Genomic DNA, 23364 nt, shown 5'->3' on the forward strand with positions numbered 1-23364 from the left:
CCATCCCTAGTAAACAATAGAAACATTACAACCCCTAGCAGACCATGCCATAGTCTTCAGTGAAATTAACCCTTCCCTCTTAAAAGCCAAACAGTCACTACAAAAAGCATTCATTTACAAGAAAGCAGACTGGGGAAAAAATTGGAAAAGATTTGAAAGAAACATACACACATATGGAAAAACACAAATTACATTATGTAGATCTTGATATAGACAATATGTGGAATTTATTCGAAACAAAAACAACAGAAAGTATCCAAAAGCATATACCAATTAAGCTAATAGGTAACAAAACCCACATACCATGGATAGATTCAAAGTTGAAAAAACTGATAAATAAGAACAACAAATTATACAAAAAGAATAAACATATTGGCAAACATATTGAAAAAATCAAACAAATCAAAACACAATTACAGAAAGAGATTAGAAATGCCTATTGGAATTGTATCGAAAACATGATTTTTGAGATTGAAATACAAAAGCCTGAAAATCCGAGATTTAACAAACAACCTAAAAAACTCTTTTCATACAAATAAGGCCAAAACATTGAAAACACTGGTATTGTACCTCTTAGGAGTGAAGGTTTACTTTATACAGATCCCTTGAAAAAGGCAAATATATTAAACGCACAATTTAAATCAGCTTTTACATCTGAGACTAAGTTATCCCTAACAAATGTCCATCAACACATCCAATAATTGACAGCATAGACATCAACAGAGAAGGCATCTATAAATTGATTTAAAATATAAATCCTAAAAAGAGGCAACAGGACCAGATAACATAACTGGAATAGTGCTAAAAGAAAACATCAACACATGCACAGACACACTCACTTTAATTTTTACAAAATCAGTACAAACAGGAAAAGTTCCTCACGATTGGAACCACGCAAATGTAACACCTGTTTCAAAAAAGGAGACAAACATCATCCTGGTAAATATCGAACAATTTCATTAACATGTATTTCCGGCAAATTATTAGAGCACATAATTGCAAGCAACATCATGAAACACCTTGAATCCAACAACATACTTTATAAACTGCAACCCGGCTTCAGGGCAAACAGACCCTGCGAATCCCAAATAATAACAATTCACCAGCTGTCATCAAATAACAATAAAAACATACAAACCAATCTAAACGTCATGGATTTCGCAAAAGGCTTTTGACAAAGTTTCACATAACCGTTTACTATATAAACTTAAATTTTTCGGTGTATCAGATCATGCTAGATAAAATCTTTCCTTTCAAATCGTTCACAAACAGTCTTGCTAGAACACCATTCCTCTGACAACATACCAGTTACATCAGGTGTTCCTCAGGGCACTGTATTAGGTCCAATACTAATTGTAATATACATTAATGACTTACCCGACTATTTACATCACGGTCAAATCAGACTCTTTGCTGACGATAGCATCTTTTACCGACAGATAAAAAAAATCAGTATCAGATTGCCTTCAACTCCAGGAAGATCTAGAAGGAGCAATCAAATGGGAACAAGACTGGCTATTGCAGTTCCACCCCGACAAATGCAACATACTTCGAGTGACCACAAAAAAACCACATGTACATTTTTATTATAACATATACGGTCACATTCTTGAGTCAGTTGAACATGCAAAATAATTAGGTAGAACTATATCACCAAAGTTTAAATGGAACAAACACATTCAGAAAATGACATCAAAAGCAAATAAGACCCTTGGATTCATCAGAAGAAATTTTTAAAATAAACTCAGTAACCATCAAAAACCGAGCATACATAGTCCTTATTAGACCAAAACTTGAATACTGCAGCACTGTCTTGGACCCTTACACAATAGAGAACATTAACTCCATAGAAAAAGTCCAAATACGTGCAGCGAGATACTTATAATGCTCCAAATACCAATATACTGAAAGTTTAACAAACATGATTAAAATTGAAAATGGAAATGGTGAATGTACCAAAGAGACAACAACCCGACCATAGAAAAAACAACTGCAGAAGGTCACAAACAGGTCTTCAATGTAACGAGAAATTCCCGCACCTGGAGGCGTCCTTAGGCTGGCCCCTTAACAAATATATACTAGTCCAGTGATAATGAACGCCATACTAATGTCCAAACTGTACACAAGAAACTAAAATTAAAATAATACAAGACTAACAAAGACCAGAGTCTCCTGACTTGGGACAGGCGCAAAAATGCGGCGGGTTAAACATGTTTATGGGATCTCAACCCTCCCCGTATACCTCTAGCCAGTGTAGAAAAGTAAACGCATAACAATACGTACATTTAAAATTCAATTCAAGAGAAGTCCGAGTCTGAAGTCAGAAGATACACTTCACTGGCCAACATTACAAGAAAGGAGACTCAAAAGCAGATTACATATGTTCCATAGAATAACAAACAACAAAAATTGCCATACCACATACTGACATACTAATTAAAAGCAAACCAAACACCAGGTCTTGCTACGAACAAACATACCGAGACAAATTCGATGCAACAAAGACAGTTACGAATTTTCATTTTTCTGCCAAACTATAAAAGACTGGAACAAATTACCTGAACCTATAGCCTGCAGCACCACTACTTAGTGCTTCAAGGAGAAACTCACGTCTATTTATATGGATAGTCGACCTTCCTATGGATAGAAACAACTGCCTGTGACCAATAACCCCGTTTCCGTAACTTCTAAGTTAGATTTTTGTGCGATACAACAAAATTCTAGTATCAGAAACAGTATATCGAAATCTCATACACAAAAGTGTAATATCATTTTCCGAGGAATCTATGTTCAACTCATTTTTTTCTTGGATTTTAAAGTCGTGTATTTCTGCCAGTGTTTAATACTCATTCTAACGTGATATAGTATACCAATGCACATATCACGAAAAATGGTACACACAAAAGGTTGATAAAGGGACAAAGTCTATAGTAAACGCAAATGTTACAAACAGAATAAAAAATAACACTATTTAACTATTTTACCTTTATTTTATTCATTTAAAAATCCAAAATTATTTTGCTCTTTAGTTTTCATTATTATGGATGACTCTCCTGTGGCCACTTCAGTAAATTTAGTATTCCGTACTGACCACGGGATTTGGGATATTTTCCGTAAATTTCTAGCTTGCATTTTTGATTTCCTGCCTTCCATCCAATTAACCGTGAAGTTGTCTCGGGAATATTCGTGGTTCGCTTCTGATGGTGTAGAATAGGTGGTAACTTCAGGTCCGCTGTTGTTTTGTTCATGTATGATGGTTTGGTTTTCAAATTTGGACCAAGTAAATCAAGGGTCATCTAAATTATTCAAAATAAAGCTCAAGTTAAAAGTTCAATGATACTGCACATATTTTAAAACCAAGATAACTTTACAACACATATAAGTATATTAATATCAAATTATACGGTAGATGTCTATTGTCTATAGATTATTATTACACATTAATGTTAATCTCTGCATTTCTTTACATCATATATCAATGCATTTTCCCCTGAGAATTACTTCAAAACTATTTGAAGGTTTACTTTTTTTATATAATTAAAAGTTGCTTGTTTGTTTGCTTCATCGTGCATTCTTTATCCTATGGATGTATATATACATGTAGCAAATATAGTGAGAAAGTCCTTCAGTTTTAATCGACGAATCAGTTGATTAATTGTAGGTGTATAACAGGTGGTGTCAGTAATTTTCCACCTATATCAAACTTAACCTTTAATAATATGTTCTTATGTTTTTGTACATTGTGTACTAGTATCCAAAAAGACTTGTTATGAATATGTTACTTTTTCAACTTAGATTCGTACATTAACATGTATGAGAAGCTTTGAAATAACTAAAAAAAAAGTATAGGCATATGTTTCTGTCTGTTTCATGAAAGCGTTATTGACCAACATTATTTTTAATTGTGAAAATATGGGTCACATATACTCTGTGTTTTTAAACTTCTTAATTCCTCACATTGTCACGGCTTTCGTGCAAAGAAACTACAATATAGAAATAAGAAGATGTGTTTATATGATTTCATATGAGACACATCTCAATCAAAGACCAAATGACGTAGAAGTTAAACTAGCAACAGTATAGGTCGTCCTTTAACCATGAGTAAAACCACTTAATTACCACATATATAGCAAACTATGAAAGGCCCCGAAATTATAAATGTAAAACAGTTCAAATCTGAGAGTACTCGCAGTTACTGAAAGCTAGTTCAAAGACATACAAGTAAGTCTACCTAAATTTTAAGCTTTGAATAGAACAAATAATTTCCGTAACCATACATGTTTTGACGTAGAAAAATAAGCTTGTTCTGAATTATATGACTAACATTTATTTCCATTGGTGTAAATGGCTGGATATGCATGAAATCACAAACATGGAATTTGCTCATTGTTAAAGACTGTTAATTGATGAATGCCGTACGGTTACCTATAGCTGTTAACTTCTATGTTAATTTGTCTCTTGTGTGGAGTTGTTTCATTAGTAAGCATACCACATCTCATTATTTTTATAAACTAAAACGTTATAATAAATGTTGCTTATCTATTTTAAAGACGTAAATCTTAAACCAAAATAACCGCAAAGCCGACATTTAAACTTGGACTATCATAGGAAATAACTTCTTCGTCTTTGATATTTCCAGTTATCCATCTGAATAAAGATGATTAATAAATGGTGCATACGCGGCCTATTTATTTAAAACTAGTTAATATTTAAAATCAAATTATGTATAAACATAACTTATATAACATATAATCACCTATTAATATTTTAGTTATATACGAAACGGTGCAGAGAACAGATGTAGTGATTAAAACTATGTTCAGGAGGTGAAGCTTTTTAAATGATAGTGGAGAGAACAGCATTGAATCTTTAAGGATGGTCTATGCGTAAACGTTGGTTTTAATGTCGCAATTTGATTTTTACACGGCGATGCTTAATGAATTGCTTAGCCTATATAGTAATTGTTTTAAAATATTGAGATTTGTTGTTTTTTTCTTTGGTTTTTACATATTCTATGATTTCAAATAGTATAAATCGCATTATACTTAAATTTTGCGGTCAGCAATATTTATGCTAAAGTATAATTTTCTGATTAGAATAAAAAGTACCTTATTTCTTCTGACTGATTGAGAGTTGAGCTCTCGGTCATATAATTTTACTCAATACTCGGAACACAAAATCTAGTATTTTGATTGGAACATTTCTGAGTTTGAGAACAAAAACGTGTTGACCATAAAAAGCTGAAAATAATCTAAAATGTGAAATCGTTGTATAAACTGAGTTTTTAAAATTTCGTCTTGTGTTGTTTTTTGTTGATGTTAGTACTTACAGAGTTATATTCGTCTACTAGATATCCCCATTTTTCTGGCCATTTACATCTCTGAGAAAGAAATTCGTGTCGGACATGGTCTTTCCTGTGAAAAAAAACAAGTAAACCAGACTGCTAATTTTAAAATAATTACATTAGATGTATGTTTCATTATAATACGTTATTCTGATTGGCTAATGGCACATCACATGTTATTCCGTAAGCAGTTGCATGAGACAATAACATTTCATTCATGATGACACGAGGTCCCACAACAAAGTGCACAGGTGAATTTAAAAATTTAACTTCATGAAAATCGTGTTTTTATAATCCTAGCTTAAAATGTAATTATAAGTATTGAATGCTTCTTTTTGTAACTTTATAGGGTTGTAAAAGCGTTGACCGTGCGTACATTTTTAGAAAGAAGCGCTTCCGCGCTTCATACAAAATGTACTTCGGTCAACGCTTTAACACCCCAATAAATTTACAAAAAGAAGCATTCAATTCTTAAATAAATCTTGTTAAATGTATCAAACAAAGAAAATAGAAAGAAGATATCAAGGTTCATTCAAGAGCCACAAGTCGAAGAGTAAGACAGACGGCATTCTAAAACAAACCTTCATGTATCGGACAACACAAATCCCAAACAAACAAAACAAAAGTCAAAACAAAACAAATATCTTTAAAGAAAAAACAATAACAAAAAACGGGTGACGAACAACGCTTACTATGAACACAGCACGACTGAGGATGAAATGCTCAGCGATTATCTCATGTATTTGTTCCTGTTTCTCAAGTCATTGTATGATACATTTTATATTCCGGGTAGTCTCATACCAAATTAAAATTAAGTTGATTACTCATGCAGTACATTTTGACTGTTTGTATAGCAAGTTTGCAGAATAGGTTTATTTATATTCCAATATAATGCATGGTTAATCCATAGATCATGACCGCTTTACCATAATACAATACTAAGACACTACAGCCTGTAGTTGGAAAATCAACAATGTTTAACTCATTATAGTATCTGCTGTTAATTATCACGCCGTCTACATTTATGTATGTTTCTACTGATATATATAATGGTACTGTAATGGATTGTTATGTAACAACTGTTGCTAATTATGTAATACGCTTTACTGAACTGTGAGTTTGACATTTTTCTCTTATTTTTTATTTGCCTGAGAAACCGCGTTAAGTTACATTTCGACATGATGGAATTGTACTGTTACTTCACATTATCAAGGACATCGTTTGTTAGAATTGATAAGAAAGAATGCAGAAACACCAGAAAATCTGAAAAAAAACTCACCAAATTTCGTCATTATGAACAAAATTAAGATTAGAAAGAGGTTTTTTGGCCTGTTGTTGTCCCGCCATCAGATTCTGCTGCTCTGCCTTCAGAAAATTAGAGTTCTGTGACCAGAGGCAACGGTTGTGACGTCAGTATCACAGGACGTCGTTGTAGCTCGACTTGACAATTTTATAGTCGACGCCCGGCGAATAATCTTCAATAATTGAAGGATCGCTAGAAACCTAAAGAAGAAGAAGGAGATCGACTTGATCTTGCAACGTTCTATATGTAACATACATTATTGAACAATACGTGTTTGATTTTTTTCTAAATAAATTTTTAGTGTATAGTATCAATATGAAATAGCCAAATACATCTTTGGGACGACATTTGCGTTAACATCATTTCTGGGCCTATTATAGCTGACTATGCGGTATACTAGGCTTTGTTCATTGATGAAGGCCGTACGGTGACCTATGATAGTTAATTTCTGTGTTATTTGATCTCTTGTGGAAAGTAGTCTAATTGGAAATCATACCACATCTTCTTTTTTATATCCGAATTTGTGCGTCTGTATCTGTAAATCGTATTAAAATATACGATTATGTACTGACGAGGGTTCATAGAAGAGAGGTCCTTTCAAATTTTTGTGAAAGAATATAAGAGTAATGGTTTTAAAACTATTTATATTACTTTCCTTTATTGAAAGTCTTCATGTTTTATGGTCATTTTTACATCTGTATTAAATATAACCAGACATGAATGAAGAATTTAACAGCTACGTACATGAACGACAATGTACTAATGAAATACTTATATTTATATGTGTCAGTCTGGTTTATATTTTCAAAGCTTTTACAATTTGTTAAACTAACCATTCTATACAAAAACTTAACACTACATACATCCAAATTTCAAGGTTTGTGCAAAAAAGAACCATTGAGAAAAACAGTAAAACAGAAGTAAATCACTCTAAATGAAAACAGAACATTCGTTTTGTAATAAGGTTTTTAGGTTCATTATTTAATTATTGTCTTATTAATTTGACGGTTTATGCATTAACTTACACGGCAATATGTCTTGTAAATGTAATACAATTTGTAGAATACAGTGGTTTCTAATCGAATGAGATTGCATTAGAATTCATCAATATCCTCAATTTCCATCGTTTCGATACGTTCTGAACGAACATACTCCGGTTAATTGTCTTTTTGCAATTGTACCTCGGAGAACGTGTCATGTGATTCGTTTCGTTTAATTACAATTAACGAAATCCGCTGATAATAGAAATCGTACTTGGAATATAACTTAATCTGTTGTCTGGCAATGGATATTTACATTGATCGTCTGCCTGTGGTCCAAATTCCCACGACGCAACTTTCGAATGACACAGCTTCACTTGTAATGACGTGAATGTCATTTCTAAAGAGACATAAAAAACCACAAACTGAGTTTTTTCTCTTTTTTATTTGAGTCGGACATTGTAGGGAGTTAAATGGTACTTTAATGGAAAATATGTTTCACTGAAAATTTATTTTTGACAACAGGTTACGAGTCTACCGAAGCTATTAACATTATACTGGAAAGTCATTTTAAAGATCAAAGTTTGACGTAACAGACGATCGGAAATCTGAAAATATGTTTTATGTGTGTGCAGTTAAATAAATTCTCTGACTTTCTCTTGAAATGCTGATACTTGCAATTTATAGACACTGCCATGATGATAAAGGTAAATCGAGAGAGAATATCCGAAATACAGATGTATTTGTTTGATTGATAAGTTGAAAGAAATATTTACATTTTTTTCTGGTAAAAAATATAAATAATTGTTTTTCCAGGATCTGATTAGAGAGATATTTTAACACAAAAAGTAAACAGAGTGAGAAAGGAATTATACCGTAATGATAAAATCAAAACGGCAAATGAATAATAAAGTTGTACATGCAACATATGTTTTATCTGAATGAAATGATTGATAAACAGAAACGTTGCTATATCTTTTATTATCTGGATCTAGGAAAGATCGATTGTTTATCATTCCCGCCAATTATCTTAAACAAAACAATGCGAACACATTTTTCATTTTTGATTCTGCACTTAAAATGTTCTACTTAACGAAAAGAAAGATTGAGTTCGAAGTAAACGGCTCATCACTGAATGAAGCTTGAATAACGTACTTTTGTAAATTGTTTATTGTTTCAAGAGGAATAACGAGTCTGTCATACATTCACACGGATTATGTAAACATACTTAAAGTTATTACTTTTGGATACATTGCTTTTTTTTATAAAAAGTACTTTTCTATTGTAACTGAATCGCTTTTTTCTTATGATTTCGGACTATATTTACATCTCGTATATTGAATGTCAACATGTACAAAGATGGGGCTAATAAAACTTGATGACATATATAGGAAAATCCCACAGTGTTTAATGAGAGAACGACAACAGTAAACAGAAATTGATATTCCATATTGGTATTTGTGTATGCAATAATCCCGAGTCAATACTAATAAACGGATACTGGTAATCAACGCAAGTTAACTCAGTCAAAGGTAAGCAGATTCAGATTCAATAGTTTATTAAGCAGCCACGTTTAATTTTTTTTTATTTAGTAAATTATCAATCAATTTCATTAAACATAGTATAATTAGTTAACTTTAAAACTATTTATTCTAACAAAATTAGTTTAATCGAGTTTTGAAAACATGTTATATACCATGTTATCTCGTTAGTAATATGTCTATTGAAGCTGCAGATATGTTTACACGAACTTAAACTTTCCGCATTGCAGACATTCTGCAGTCAGTTGTATTGATAAACACTGATAAGACGTTGGGAAAAAGAATTTATAAATCAAACAATTAAATTCCACACCAAGGCTTACTATTTAGCTTCATTACCTCGCGAGGAAAACGAGACAGATGCCACGAATAAAAACAAATATTTACATATTCGGCGAATCAGCAAGACAATTCATTAAGAAATAACTAGACGTGTAGTATGGCTAACTAGACGTGTAGTATAGCTACAACTAGACGTGTAGTATAGCTACAACTAGACGTGTAGTATAGCTACAACTAGACGTGTAGTATAGCTAAAACTAGACGTGTAGTATAGCTAAAACTAGACGTGTAGTATAGCTACAACTAGACGTGTAGTATAGCTACAACTTGAAAACTGTTATGTTAATCCTGGACCTTTCTTTAACGATGGTGTGGATGAGGGTACCGTTTGCAGAATAGATTTTAAAGGGCAAAAATTATAAAGTATAGAGAAAATATGGACCAAATAAAATATCATTGAAAGAATGGAGAAAAAAGTGAAAGAAAAAAATAAAGAATAGAGAAAATGGCCTAAAAAATCAAAGATACAGAAATGAAGGAACCCCTTTCCAGACTTTCCTTTTTTAGTTTAATATTTTCTTTTTGTTCCTATTCAATTAAAATTTTGACTAGGATGTTGTTTTTTAAGGAATTTAAATTATCAATTTTCGAGTGTTTTGTAGTGGTAGGTAGTTGTCTCAGTGGCAATCAATATCTCTTTTTGTATATATATAGTCTGAATTTCATTAAACTTCGAAGTTGTTCATATTTACTTTTTTCATTTTGTAGCATTCTCTTCTTTTATTCAATAGCTAGTCTGCTTGTTGTATCAGTTCTGTCGCGACAGGAATTGAAGCAACTTTTCATGAAAATTACACAATTTCTTAATTATTTTTTTGTTCTTGGTCTGTCCTATTTGAATTAAGTAAGAGCTGTTAAAGTAATCAAATTTTGAAATAAGTTGGTGTTCAGATATTTACCACAAGTGCAAGACAAGACCAACAAATATTTACTTTGCTAATTTAGCACTTAGTTTGACGAGCCCTTCTGGGACAGGGTTCCCGGACACTTTCTAACAGCTATTACATTCAATTTATTAACTTAGTACAACAACTTCTTTTGTAACATTTGAAACTTCAGCCGGAAAAAAACGGCTGTGAAAATTAGGGACTAAACGACTGGTTTTGATGTAGAATATCGTCTAATACCATTAGTATAAAATAAATGACAATATTTAAGTTTGAATCATTTTCAAACCAGCGTGGATAAGACCATTTCATATAACGCGCTCATGTTATCAATTGACTGGAGCAGTTAAGGTGAATGGTCGTCTGTAACGCCTACATGGCGTATCACGAGTTATAAAGTATAAGTGCCAATGAGACAAATGTCCATCTAAGTCTTTTTAAACTGTGGGGTCGCCAAAGGTTCTAAACGCATACATCTAATAATACGAATACCTAGCACTAACACTAAAACTTTCTTTTTTTCTTCTCGTACACCTTCATGTACTTTACTATTTTATTCAAAGAGTGGGCGAGCGTAATATCACTGTTATCGATGACAGATGACAAACAAGTTTTATTTAGTGTTATTACCGGCATAAGTATTGCAATGGTCCACACTGTTATTGAAAGGATATATAATTCTAAGATGGATGAAGTGTTGCAGTGCTTCCCTTGACCTGTAACAGTTCTTCATCAGCTAAATTAAATGGTGTGTGCATCTTTAGCAAAGTCGGTCGAGTTGTAGTATTATGTCCCTGGTACAATCACAAGTTTACAAAGTGGTATTTTGTATGACACTCTATTGTTTTTTGTTGATCAACTGATCGAGGAAGAAGCGAACTCAAACAAACAACTGTCTGTTGGTAGCAATAACCTTCGCTCTTTTCCTACCAAACAAAAAGTCACAAAGGCACCAATAAAATGTCAATCTAGCAGTTGGAAGAAAAAACAAGTTGAGATAAAACATCAAAAACAAACAAACATGGGTTACTAAAATAATTTTAATACATTGGTTTTGACATGAACATGGTATTTTTTATGTATTTCTAACCAACAATCAGAGCCTTGAGGGTGAACATTAAACGCATTAGATGGACCATGCCTACTTGATAGTCATTCATCTTGATATACATAAAACCAATACCACAATGATGAAATCTAGAATGACCTAGACAAGAAGAATGGAAGTTATAAATGACCTGAATTGAAATTTAAAGTCTTTTGTCTTGTTTACGTAAGGTATGAGACATATGTCAAATAAAAAGTACATTATAAACGAAAACGTATACGCCCTCGTTTTATCATTTACAATAAAAACTCTAACATACCAACAAAGTATTCGAAGACTTCTCGTTAACAAAAAGTTTTAACATTTATCTGTAAAATAATTTAGCGATTTCAATCTTTTTCTTCTGATGAAAATTATTGCATTTGTGATACGGAGCACATTGCTGTTTTCTGCTTTAAAATCTTTCGCTTTGGTTGATGCAAATATTACATTGAAAAGGAATAACAGAATTGTAAAAAACTCCAAGGGATAAGGAAGTACCTTGCTATTTGAAGATTTTAATAACGCACATTTTTTACAAAGTTTCATTTATACAAATCTTAAATCAATCTAAATTGCTGATACATTGTATATAATTTTTATAGAGTTTTGCTTCTTGATCATTTTTCTTTAAATGTCTCCATCTAAACACCTTATTTCCTATCGAAGGTCAGTGGTTTTCTCCAGACACTCCGGCTTCCTCCACCAATAAAAACTGGCCGTCACGGAATGGCATATAAAGCGTTGCCTAAAAGTGGCGTTAAAAAAGCAAAAATCAATCAATCAATCAATATAAATTTATTGGGAATAAACATTAACCGATGAGTATTTCAAAGAAAGTATATAGATGGGCTTTTATAGATAGATGGTTTGAAAAGGTCCTTCTTCTAAAATGGTATTAGTTGTCAAATTCATGTTCACGTCTTCAAAGTTCACTTAAATTCTTATATATATAGACAACGAACACGTATATTGACGTTTTCCTTTCAAAGTCTGAACACGCACAGCCTATATGAGGCTCCCACATAGTACCCCCCTCAGGTCGCGAGGTCGTTTTTAAGGGAAATGTACAGGTCGCAGGTCGTTTTTACCAACATAGAGGTCGGAGGTCGTTTTTTCCAAATTTTACAGGTCGCAGGTCGTTTTTAGAAGGCACTCAGGTCGGAAGTCGACTCTAAAAAGCCCGGAGGTCGCAGGTCGTTTTTGACCCTGCGGAAGCCTCCTATTTGTAACCATCTCTAGCTAATGGGTTAAATGAGGTTGAATTATTCACTTGTAAGTGAATACTTCAATACCGGTGCTCCGTTATCTTATTTTGACAAAATTGAACCAAACTCAATGTGTTAATTCCTTATTTGACTTTTATAATGATTAAACCATATCTTTATGGATTTTCTTAATTCTCGTAGCTAACGCTCCTTTACATTGTATACCTTTGCATTATATATAGTCAGAAAATGATGGTGTACTTTATTTCCCTCTCTAAATATGGGTTTTACTCAATAAAATCTGGGGTTTTTTTTGGAAAGTAAACATGGTGCTTGGTACATATAACTGTGTTAATGACCGACTGTAATACCGTATGAGACAATGTAATCAATACACAATCTATTACACAGGTACAGAATGGTATAATTACAAAGTAATGGAAAGAAATAAAGACTTCTAACAAGGTAAGAAAGATATTCAGATTCGTTCTCTTTATACTTTCAGGTCTGTCCAACGTAAACCAATAAAATATTTCTATTTTGAAACCATCTCTAATTAAATGAATAGGACTTTTTTCATGAAAATATTTTTCTAGAATGTATCTTTGACATTACGAGTTTAATTTTAGTTTCCTTCTTTACATCGTTACAACCACAATAACAAATGTTGGCACTGATTTAGATAGTAATAAAAAAAAAAGAAGATATGGTATGATTTCCAATTGAGACAACTCTTAACAAAAGACCAAAATGACACAGAAATTAACAGATATTAGTCACCGTACAACCTTCAACAATGAACAAAGCTCATACCGTAAAGTCAGCTATTACAGGCCTCGAAATACATGTATTTGTAAATATTCAGCTTCTGTTTTAAGGTTGCTGTTCTGCATTTTCTTTGGTGGTCCTACATTTTAAGTATTTTGATTCATAAACTTTCAGCCTTAGCTTACCCTTTATTTAAAAAAAGTTAACTCATACACACGTGTTCTGTGTGAATGATGTTAGTTATCCTTTCTCTTAATTTTTCACCCCATCGACTTTTAATATGAAGGAAACCTTGTTGTAAAGCTAAGGAATGTGTATTTATATTGAGTTGTTCTGTCAAGTAGGGATTACCATGATTGACCCGATCAAATGAAATTCTTCAATGAAGATGTAATACAAGAAATATCTGCCATAGATATGAACCTATTGTCGTAAACACCGGGTGAAATAACTTTGTTATATGTCTTATATTGCATATTGATTTTGACACATTACGTGAGATAATTGATTTGACAAGAGTAATGTCTCGTACTTTAAAGGTGCATGCATGTGCAATCACAATATCATAGCAAACAAATGACGTCATGACCAGTGATACCTATGTATTAGATACATCTTTTAAAGAGCGTTGCCATTTTATGATACTCGTCCTAGTCTAACTATCCAATCTGTTCCACAATAAGTTAAGTTGTATAGTCAGCATCATATCTTGACTTATATCCAGAAATTTACAATGAGGGTCAATTGACAACAAAACTCTACGACAAAAGAGATGAGTTTAGCTTCCCAATTGTGAACTTTCCATTTCCTTGTAGCTATATTCCAACAGCGCCTGTATACGAAGTATATATTTCCCAGTTGGTACGATATTCCATGGCTTCCGGAGCACCTGAAATCACCACCAGTTATGTGTAGTGGTTTGTGTTGCTCAGTCTATTTTTTGTGTTGAATTTTGTGTACTATTGTTGGTCTGTCTTGGTCTTTTTCTTTTTAGGCATGACGTTGTCAGTTTGTTTTCGGCTTACGAGTGTAAATGTCCTTCTGGTGTCTTTTGCCTCTCTTTTACAGTACTTATTTCTCCTTTTTCTTCATGGCATGTCATCAAAAAATCTCCAATATGTACTTATATGTTATTATATATTATACTCTTGCACTATTAACTAAGAAATATATAAATATTTTTGTCGATAATTTCTCTCTATAAAGATATTTTTTTAATTTCTTATAATTTTATGTTGGAGGCATATTAGGCATACATCTTCCTATATTTATATACATATACATTTGTGCTTCATTTCCATACCATTATACCATAGATCTTTTTCTCAGCAATCTGATAATATATAGATCTCTGATTTCGTTATACTATATATGAGCGCATATGCAGTATAACGAAATCAGAGATCTATATTTGAATTGGATTCTTTCCTCAGTTATTATAAGGAACCGCAGAGAAATTGTCCAAAATATCACTTCTAACTGTTGCACCATTTCGGTACTCTATGATATTTATCTTCAAAATCAGATCAAAATTTATAGCCGTGAGGTATTTCGGTTTATTGAATGTTTTTAATTTACCTTAGTAGTCACCGTACTATAATTGTAACCAGGGATATATTATCAACTTAACAGGTTTTTATATGTAAAAATGACAAATAAAAAGACCCCCTCAGTTAAACATCTGTTTAAATTGATTTATATAGATTGGAGTTTTATAAACTTATGATAGTCAAGTATTAACCTATTATTAGAGGGTTGTTATATAGTATGGAGAGACAATTAATGATATAATTTATCAAGGAGAAACGAAGTGGTATCCTTAAGTGACGGATGTTCTTCAGAAACGGTAAGCTAATACTATATCATTGAAGCAGTATTCACTTATGCATCTAATATCTTTAAAACTAATTATATGGTGATCAAATACAATTTTGATAGATAAACCATAAATTAATGAAATTATGCAATCTATATAGAATTTATTGTACGCAGCATTTATTTAAGTTAAACGTTAGGTATATATAATACACATCTACCTCTTTGTCTTTCTGTCTTCGTCTCTTTCAGATCTCTTTCTCTCGTTTTAGTTGTACTTTTTTTTACTTTTCATCGTTTAAAAGAACATGTCGTTTTTGAAGTGCGTGTATTCCTTGTACAAAGGAATTGTGCATGTAATATTTGATTGTAAACACATTCTGATTTCACATGTGTGAAATGGGTGCATAATATACCTGTAACTTTCGCTCGGTAATATTTACCTAGCAAACAAAGTAAGTTTTCTATGTTTTGATAACATTGTTTACTAAGTTGTGTGTAAGCATATAATGCAGTTGTCTATTTGAAAAAGGAGAACCACAGTTTTTTACACATTGCTATGGTCCTATAACGCCCAGACATGTTGGTAATAAAAATAAAAAAAAACAAAAAAACTTTTTTGCATATTCGCTGGTAGCAATACGATACAAATAGGTTGAAGCTTCCAAGTGTACGACAACTCCATCTCATGGCTTTATCCTAAGGATTTTCTGACAAATGTGACGAATGGCTACGTATTGTTTTCCCACTTATTGACTCAAATCCTTAGCTTGGACGGGTTTTTTCTTGTATAACTTACATAATTAATGAGTTCTCGCCTAAACGAATACGAATTTGTTTATTATAGTGACATTGTGTATATGTACAGTATAATACTAATATTTGTCAATACAATATTTGTACACCCGGCCCATTGGACCTATAAGTCACTTAAAAAATATAAATCTTTAAATCATTTCATAGTAGAGTCATGAAGTTCAATTATTTACATAAATGAATTGTCTGCGTTTTGTAAATGCTTGTAAAATATATTTAGCTGATCTTCTTGGAAAATAAATTAAAAATTGTATTAATTGTTCACAGTGTGGCAGTGATAACAATGTTTCTTTGTTTGGTATTGTTGGGTAAAGTTCATTTCGAAGTTCATTATAAAAATCACAGTTAATAAGGAAATGAGTTTCACTTTCAATTTCATTTTTGCTACACATTTTCCAAAGTCTGCTGTCTTCAGGTTCGCCACTAAACCTTCCTGTTTCAATTCTTAGAGGTAGAATGCCGCATCTAAATTGAGATAACATCGACCGTTCGTTGCGTTGTAGGTTAAGGTTCACGTATGCTTCAGCACAGAAATTATTTTTGAAAGTTTTGAATGTTCGCAGTTTAAGATATCTATCTAAGTTTTTTAACCAATCAAGACTATGCTGTTCAAGTAGTGCTGATTTTGCGTTATTTATATCACATGAAAAGTTTCCATAACTCCAATGTTTGTCATTATAGTTTTTATTTCTGCCGACCAGTTGTTTGAGCATATGCTATAGTCCCATTGAAAGATACGTTTGCAAATCCTTGAATTATCCATTAACAACAGTCTATTCCAGTAACTGAACATGTTGAGCCTTCGTCGTTCTTTAGAAGATAGCCATCCGATATCCCCCTCTATGGCTATGGTGCAAATTTGTGTTCTCCAAGAAAATATCTAATTACTTTGTTTTGTATATTATCGATTCCGGAGAAGTCTTTGTATCCCCAAACTGAGGAGTTGTAGTCTAATACTGGTACCACACAAGAATTATACAGCTTCTCAAATGCCTTAAATCCAAATTCATTCAGATTGTGAAGTTTTGAGATAATTGCTTCTAGAGCACGTCCACCACCTTTTGCTAGATTTCTGCGTTTGATGCAAAGTCTTTTTTCTAGTTGAATTGTACTCCCAAATATTTGTACTGACTTATAACCTCTAATTCAGTGTCTCCAATCTTGAATTGGAAAGATGTACGCTGTCGTCTGCAAGATCTGAAATGCACTACTTTGGATTTATTTCTGTATTTATCAGAACTCGCCACCGTTTACACCAGTCGTGTAGTTTATCCAACATCTTTTGCATATCAGTCTCGTTGTATGCTAGTAGTACAATGTCATCTGCGTACAACAACATAGACAGTTTGGTGTCTTCGATATTTATACCAAGATCCAAATTGTTCACTTCTTGCACAAGGTCATTAATCAATATTGAAAACAAAGTTGGCGAACAATTGTCTCCCTGTTTCACACCAGAGTTACAAACAAACCAATCCGACATCTTCTGATTGACACGAATACTAGCTGTTGTGTAGGAATAAATGTTTTTGATAGATTTGTACATTTTGCATATATTGTTTTGTAACAGCTTATAAAGTAACATATCTCGGTCCACAAAGTCAAAAGCTTTCTTTAGATCCACAAATGTTGCAATTACATTAGCGTTGTTCCAAATCACACTACTAAGAAAAAAGACGTGATCTTCGCAAGAACGATGTCTTCTGGATCCATTTTGCTCATCAGCAAGAACCTCATTCTCGTCTAGATAAGTCGATAGTCGGTTATTTATGAAGGCACTGTACAGCTTAGATATACAAGACAATAAGCTTATTCCTCGATAATTTAGCGGAATACGATGGTCAGATGAGGGATCCTTCAATATCGGAAAAATAACTGCTTTTATCCAGATTGACGGTATACAACTGGTGTCAAAAATCACTTGAAAGAGAGAGCGAATCACTTGAAAGACATTTGGAAATTTTAAAACTTCGTACGGTATTTGATCAATCCCTGTTGATTTTCAATTTTTCGCACTTTTGATTACAAATTCTATTTCCTCAAGTGTTATGTTACCATTTAATTCCTCGTCGTCATTGTACAATGAATCCAAATTATATCCTCTAATACTGTTTTATGAGATAATGCATACCTATAAAATTCACTGTTGAAATCCTCTTCCGATTTATCATTATTATACAAATGTTCAAAGTCGGATTTCCATTTATCAAGAAATCTAGTTTCATCAATCAAGATTTCAACTTCAGTATTATATACTTCCATTGGAATCAATTTGTTTTTTCGTGGTCCTAGCCTTTTATGATGTAGAAAACAAGTTTTCGCTCGTAAAATTACGTTCACCAAAGAACTAAGAATGACATGGCCATTTTCTTTTCATTGACATTCTATTTTTAGACTTTTCGGACATTCATAACATAATTTCATAACATCCGTGTTTTTCTTATAATTGCAATATTTCACTTACTTGTGTGTGGTTCCAAGCCAACATATAACCTAGTCACAATATTTACCTAGTTTATATTTGTGACGATATGACGAATTATTATGAGTTACTTGTAATGTTGGCGTTTTTCGCCCACCAGAAATCTCTGCATTCCGATACTACAATTTGTGAGTTCAACAAATGCTTGTCATGTAGTATCTAAACAAGCAGCCTTTGTTACAACGTGTGACAGAGCATTGACTTGTTCACTGATTGTGTGGTTGTGTAGTGATCAAACCCTTGTCATGTAGTTTCTGTACAAGCAGCCTTTGTTACAACGTGTGGCAGAGCATTGACTTGTTCACTGATTGTGTGGTCGTGTAGCGATCAAACCCTTGTCATGAAGTTTCTGTACAAGCAGCCTTTGTTACAACGTGTGACAGAGCATTGACTTGTTCACTGATTGTGTGGTTGCGTAGTGATCAAACCCTTGTCATGAAGTTTCTGTACAAGCAGCCTTTGTTACAACGTGTGACAGAGCATTGACTTGTTCACTGATTGTGTGGTTGCGTAGTGATCAAACCCTTGTCATGAAGTTTTGGTACAAGCAGACTTTGTTACAACGTGTGACAGAGCATTGACTTGTTCACTGATTGTGTGGTTGTGAAGTGATCAAACCCTTGTCATGTAGTTTCTGTACACGCAGCCTTTGTTACAACGTGTGACAGAGCATTGACTTGTTCACTGATTGTGTGGTTGTGTAGTAATCAAATCCTTTTCATGTAGTTTCTGTACAAGCAGCCTTTGTTACAACGTGTGGCAGAGCATTGACTTGTTCACTGATTGTGTAGTTGTGAAGTGATCAAACCCTTGTCATGTAGTTTCTATACAAGCAGCCTTTGTTACAATATGTGGCAGAGCATTGACTTGTTCAGATGATTTGGCCGGGTTATGTTTTGCATGAAAATACGGATTTGTTGTGTTATTAAAATTTGCTGTTACAAAATGTTAGAAATTATTATAAATTAAGGAATGTATCTCCCTCATGCAAAGCTCTAATTCCTTTAAGGATTTGGCTATACTTTTTGGACCTTTTGGATTATAGCTCTTTATATAAGCTTTGGATTTCAAATATTTTGGCCACGAGCATCACTGAAGAGACATGCGAAATAGGCATCTGGTGCAGAAAAATTGGTACCGTCAATGTTATTGTGATTGTTGTAAACTTCTTATGTTTGTTTGCCTGTTACTTAAAAAGGAATAGGTTGCTGGAGCTTGTCGTACGTTGTCTATTGTACAGTATAAACATTTTTATAAAACCCTGTTATCCTTTTTTTTCATAATTGTCGATAAACAAAATGGGATGGTTTTTTTTAATTTGGCTGAAAATATAAGACTCGCTGCGATGTTGCAAATCTCGTGCTAGGAAAAGTAAATCAGATTTTTAATGATAAAGAATGGGCATAAAAATCAACACTGAACTCAACTAATCTAGAACTGTAAATACTTCCTGCTTAGTATAACAAACACAATCGACTTTTCTTATCTGAAACTTCAGTTTCTAACAGAGATTTGTTCCATTATGAGATAAATCAACATTTTTAGTAACTTCTCGATGCCTCTTTATTATCCTCACTGTCAGAATATACTTGTTTTAGCCTAACATACAACCTACCTTGTTCATTTTAACTTAATAAAAGCTGTTAACTGTGGTTTTTAATCAAGATAAAATTACACCGATAGGTTTAATACAATGATGAACAATTATGTCAATAGACAGCATGTTTAAAATGATGTTGATTTTTGTTAATTGATATTCAATATTTACATTAAGTCAATTATCCCTATCATTACCTCCCCTGATAAACGAGAACATATACAGCAAAAAAGAAATATGATACTGCGACAACTTTTAGGTTGAACAAAAACAAAATAGGATTATATCTGTAGTGCTAATAGGCATATCGACCACTGTAAGTTATGTTTTAATTTTATTTCATGATAGGATGAGTAAAAAAATGTGAAAAAAAATGAAAATGAAAAACGTTGCAAATTCTTTTTGTACTTTCATACATGTAGTATACTTTGTTAGTTTCAATATTGTTTGTGTATTATATGAGTTTACTTCATTGGACATTTTACACACTCTATGATGCTGTCATGTCCAAATATAAAATTGCATTATTTCTCTATTGTTATGCCCCATTTAGGAGCAATTTGTTTTTCGGTCTGTTCAACCGTCCGTCCGTCCGTCCGTCCATCTGTCCCGCTTCAGGATAAAGTGTTTGGTCAAGATAGTTTGTGATGAAGTTCAAACAAATTGAAACTTAGTACATATGTTTCTTTTGATATGATTTTTCTAATTTTAATGTCAAATTATAGTTTGCACCCATATTTCACGGTCCACTGAATATATAATATGATAGTGCGAGTGGGACACCCATGTACTTTGAACTCATTCTTGTTTTTATCTAAGGTATGGTTAGTTCAGTGAAAAGTAAAAAAAAAAAAATAACAACCGAACTCTGTGGAAAATTTTGAACGGGAAGTCCCTAAGCAAATGGAAAAATCGAAAGTTCAAACGCATCACACTAATAGATAAAAACTGTCATATTCCTGACTCTGGTACAGGCATTTTCTTACAGTGGTAAACGGTGGACAAAATCTGGTTTATAGCTAGCAAAATATGTCACTTGTATGACAGTCGCATAACAATCCATTATATTGACAAGGATATGTGAACAAAAAACCCATACATATAGATAAAAGTGTAAAAATAGTGACAATATTTTTTATCAATAAATTATTGAATAAAAATAAAACTAGATAGCTATTTTATCATATCTACACAGGCATATTATGTCTCTGATAAAAGAAAATACCTATATACCTTAAAGTATTGGCTCTAATATAAAGGTTTATAAAGGGAGTGGAATTTTTTTCAGAGAGAAGTCACTGATTTATTTTGGCATGTGTTTCTCCAGTCATTATTGTTTCAAAAAACAAATTATTTGCATTTTGCAATACTCAGACGATGTCATTGTCAAGAATTTATAAAAACGCCCTTATTGTATAGTACATATATTCCGAGTACATGTATTCGGTTGAAGACTTTTTTTGACTTTTTAGTATTTGTGATGCATGAAACGACATATTTAGTTTTGTTCAGTTTTCCTTTTCTGTACAAACGATCAGTAGGGATATGCCCCGAGGGTATCACAAGCCCAGTAGTCAGCACTTCGGTGTTGACATGCATATCAATTATACGGTCATTTTTTATAAATTTCCTGATTACAAAACTTTGAATTTTTCGAAACACTAAGGATGTTCTTATCCCAGAAATAGATTACTTTAGCCGTATTTGACATAACTTTTGTGTAGACAAAACGCGCGTCTGGTGTATTGAATCCTGGTACCTTTGATAACTATATAGATATGAATCTAATGTTGAAAATGATTTATTGACCTCAAACTGCCAGTATTTGTTTGTGATTTGTTTGGTTTCTGTCTCAATGAAGTAATTTATATCTTCATGAATTCCCAAAAAAATAATCTAAATGATGCTTGTAAATATTCTAACATATCGCACTTTTCAGCTGTTCATCAGTAAATGTGCATTTTATAGCGAACCCTATTGAACCTTTCTATAGATTCACCTGCAAGTTACCTGTCCATTTAAACTTTTGGCAGTTCTATTGTCCCATCTAACACATACAACAGGTATTGTTCTCTGTATAGTTTATTCACTCAGACCTTTAAATTTCTTCTAAGAGAAATATATCACTCATTGATTAATCTACCTCAGTAGAAAATTTATCTGCTAAATTGATAGAAATTACATGTTTCACATAAAAAAAAAATGCCTGTGATTTCGTGTTTATTAAACATTTATAATATTTTTTTCAATATGTTCAAAATAAATAATAACTTAATCATAAACAGTTTGTTTTTAAAATAAAAAGTATTGTTCGTATGAAAATTTGCATTTTTTAGTTTTTGTTTAGTTATAGAATACTTTTAAGAAGGCCTTAATATGTAAACATCAACATTTTTAGTTTTTTTTTTATCAATTTGTTTTGGAAATAGGAATGTTATTTTTTTTTAGGAATCAACTTTTATTAATGTTTGAATCAGTGTTTACATTCAACAGATTGAAAATATAATACATTCAAACTCATATACAGTTTTTTTATAAATAGTACACATGTTATTTCCATCTAATTTAGCAGATAAATTTTTTACTCAGGTAAATTAATCAATGAGTGATATATTTCTCTTAGAAGAAATTTAAAGGTCCTGGTGAATAAACTATACAGAGAACAATACCTGTTGTATTTGTTAGATGGGACAATAGAACTTACAAAAGTTTAAATGGACAGGTAACTTGCAGGTGAATCTATAGAAAGGTTCAATAGGGTTCGCTATAACAGAAAAAAATTAAGTTGGTCATGCTACGCCCGAGTATGAAAGTTATAACACCTATTATAGATTGAATATTTATAACTGATTGTACCTCACCTCTTATTATTTCTCAAACATTTTACTATTTAAGTCATTACTTATACTTAATAGATAAAGAATTGTTAAAGGATGAAAAACAAAATCTCAATTCTTAATAAATTTGCATTGTTTCCTCAGAGAAATATTTTAGATTGATTACTTCTTTTTATTTATTGGTATTTTAAAGTTACCTTAACTGCCGATTTCTTAAAATCTTCCTGGGAGATTTAAACCACAAGAGGGCATACTTCATCTCTTATAAATGTCATTTCATGTTTTTTAATCTGATATATCATGTTTTTGAATGAGTATACATGTGTTAAATTACATTTTAACTCCATTACAAGCGTG

At 32.4% G+C, this 23364-nt stretch overlaps 2 protein-coding genes across 4 annotated transcripts in view; one reads left to right on the top strand and one right to left on the bottom strand.

Annotated features, from left to right (window-relative positions):
* Positions 1-2970: 2970 nt before the first annotated feature.
* Positions 2971-6775, bottom strand: LOC134711900 (ciliary microtubule inner protein 1-like). Its single transcript, XM_063572869.1, has 3 exons — positions 6624-6775; positions 5330-5414; positions 2971-3296 (listed from the first exon to the last, which is right to left on the bottom strand). Exons 1-3 carry the CDS (start codon positions 6689-6691, stop codon positions 3039-3041), a joined length of 411 nt encoding a protein of 136 aa, XP_063428939.1. The 5' UTR covers positions 6692-6775; the 3' UTR covers positions 2971-3038.
* Positions 6776-8518: 1743 nt separating this feature from the next.
* The window catches only part of LOC134711899 (ectonucleoside triphosphate diphosphohydrolase 1-like), a 44698-nt gene continuing 29852 nt past the window's right edge, over positions 8519-23364 (top strand). The window contains exons 1-2 of one of the 3 annotated variants that reach the window (XM_063572862.1): positions 8519-9159; positions 13104-13157. The gene's annotated coding sequence lies outside the window, so the exon portion shown is untranslated. Of the gene's footprint in view, positions 9160-13103; positions 13158-15157; positions 15307-20383; positions 20487-23364 lie in introns of those variants that run through there. The other 2 variants (XM_063572863.1, XM_063572867.1) reach the window with 2 other exon arrangements.

This window comes from Mytilus trossulus, chromosome 3 (assembly GCF_036588685.1).
Source record: "Mytilus trossulus isolate FHL-02 chromosome 3, PNRI_Mtr1.1.1.hap1, whole genome shotgun sequence".
Taxonomy (NCBI): Eukaryota; Metazoa; Mollusca; class Bivalvia; order Mytilida; family Mytilidae; genus Mytilus; species Mytilus trossulus.

Bases quoted from the DNA above. Each gene is read 5' to 3' on its own strand.
- LOC134711900 (XM_063572869.1), bottom strand. From the start codon at position 6,691: ATGGCGGGACAACAACAGGCCAAAAAACCTCTTTCTAATCTTAATTTT. The intron at 5,415-6,623 runs GTGAGTTTTTTT...TTTTTTTCACAG, and splicing joins GTTCATAATGACGAAATTTG to GAAAGACCATGTCCGACACG. The intron at 3,297-5,329 runs GTAAGTACTAAC...TGAATAATTTAG, and splicing joins TAGTAGACGAATATAACTCT to ATGACCCTTGATTTACTTGG.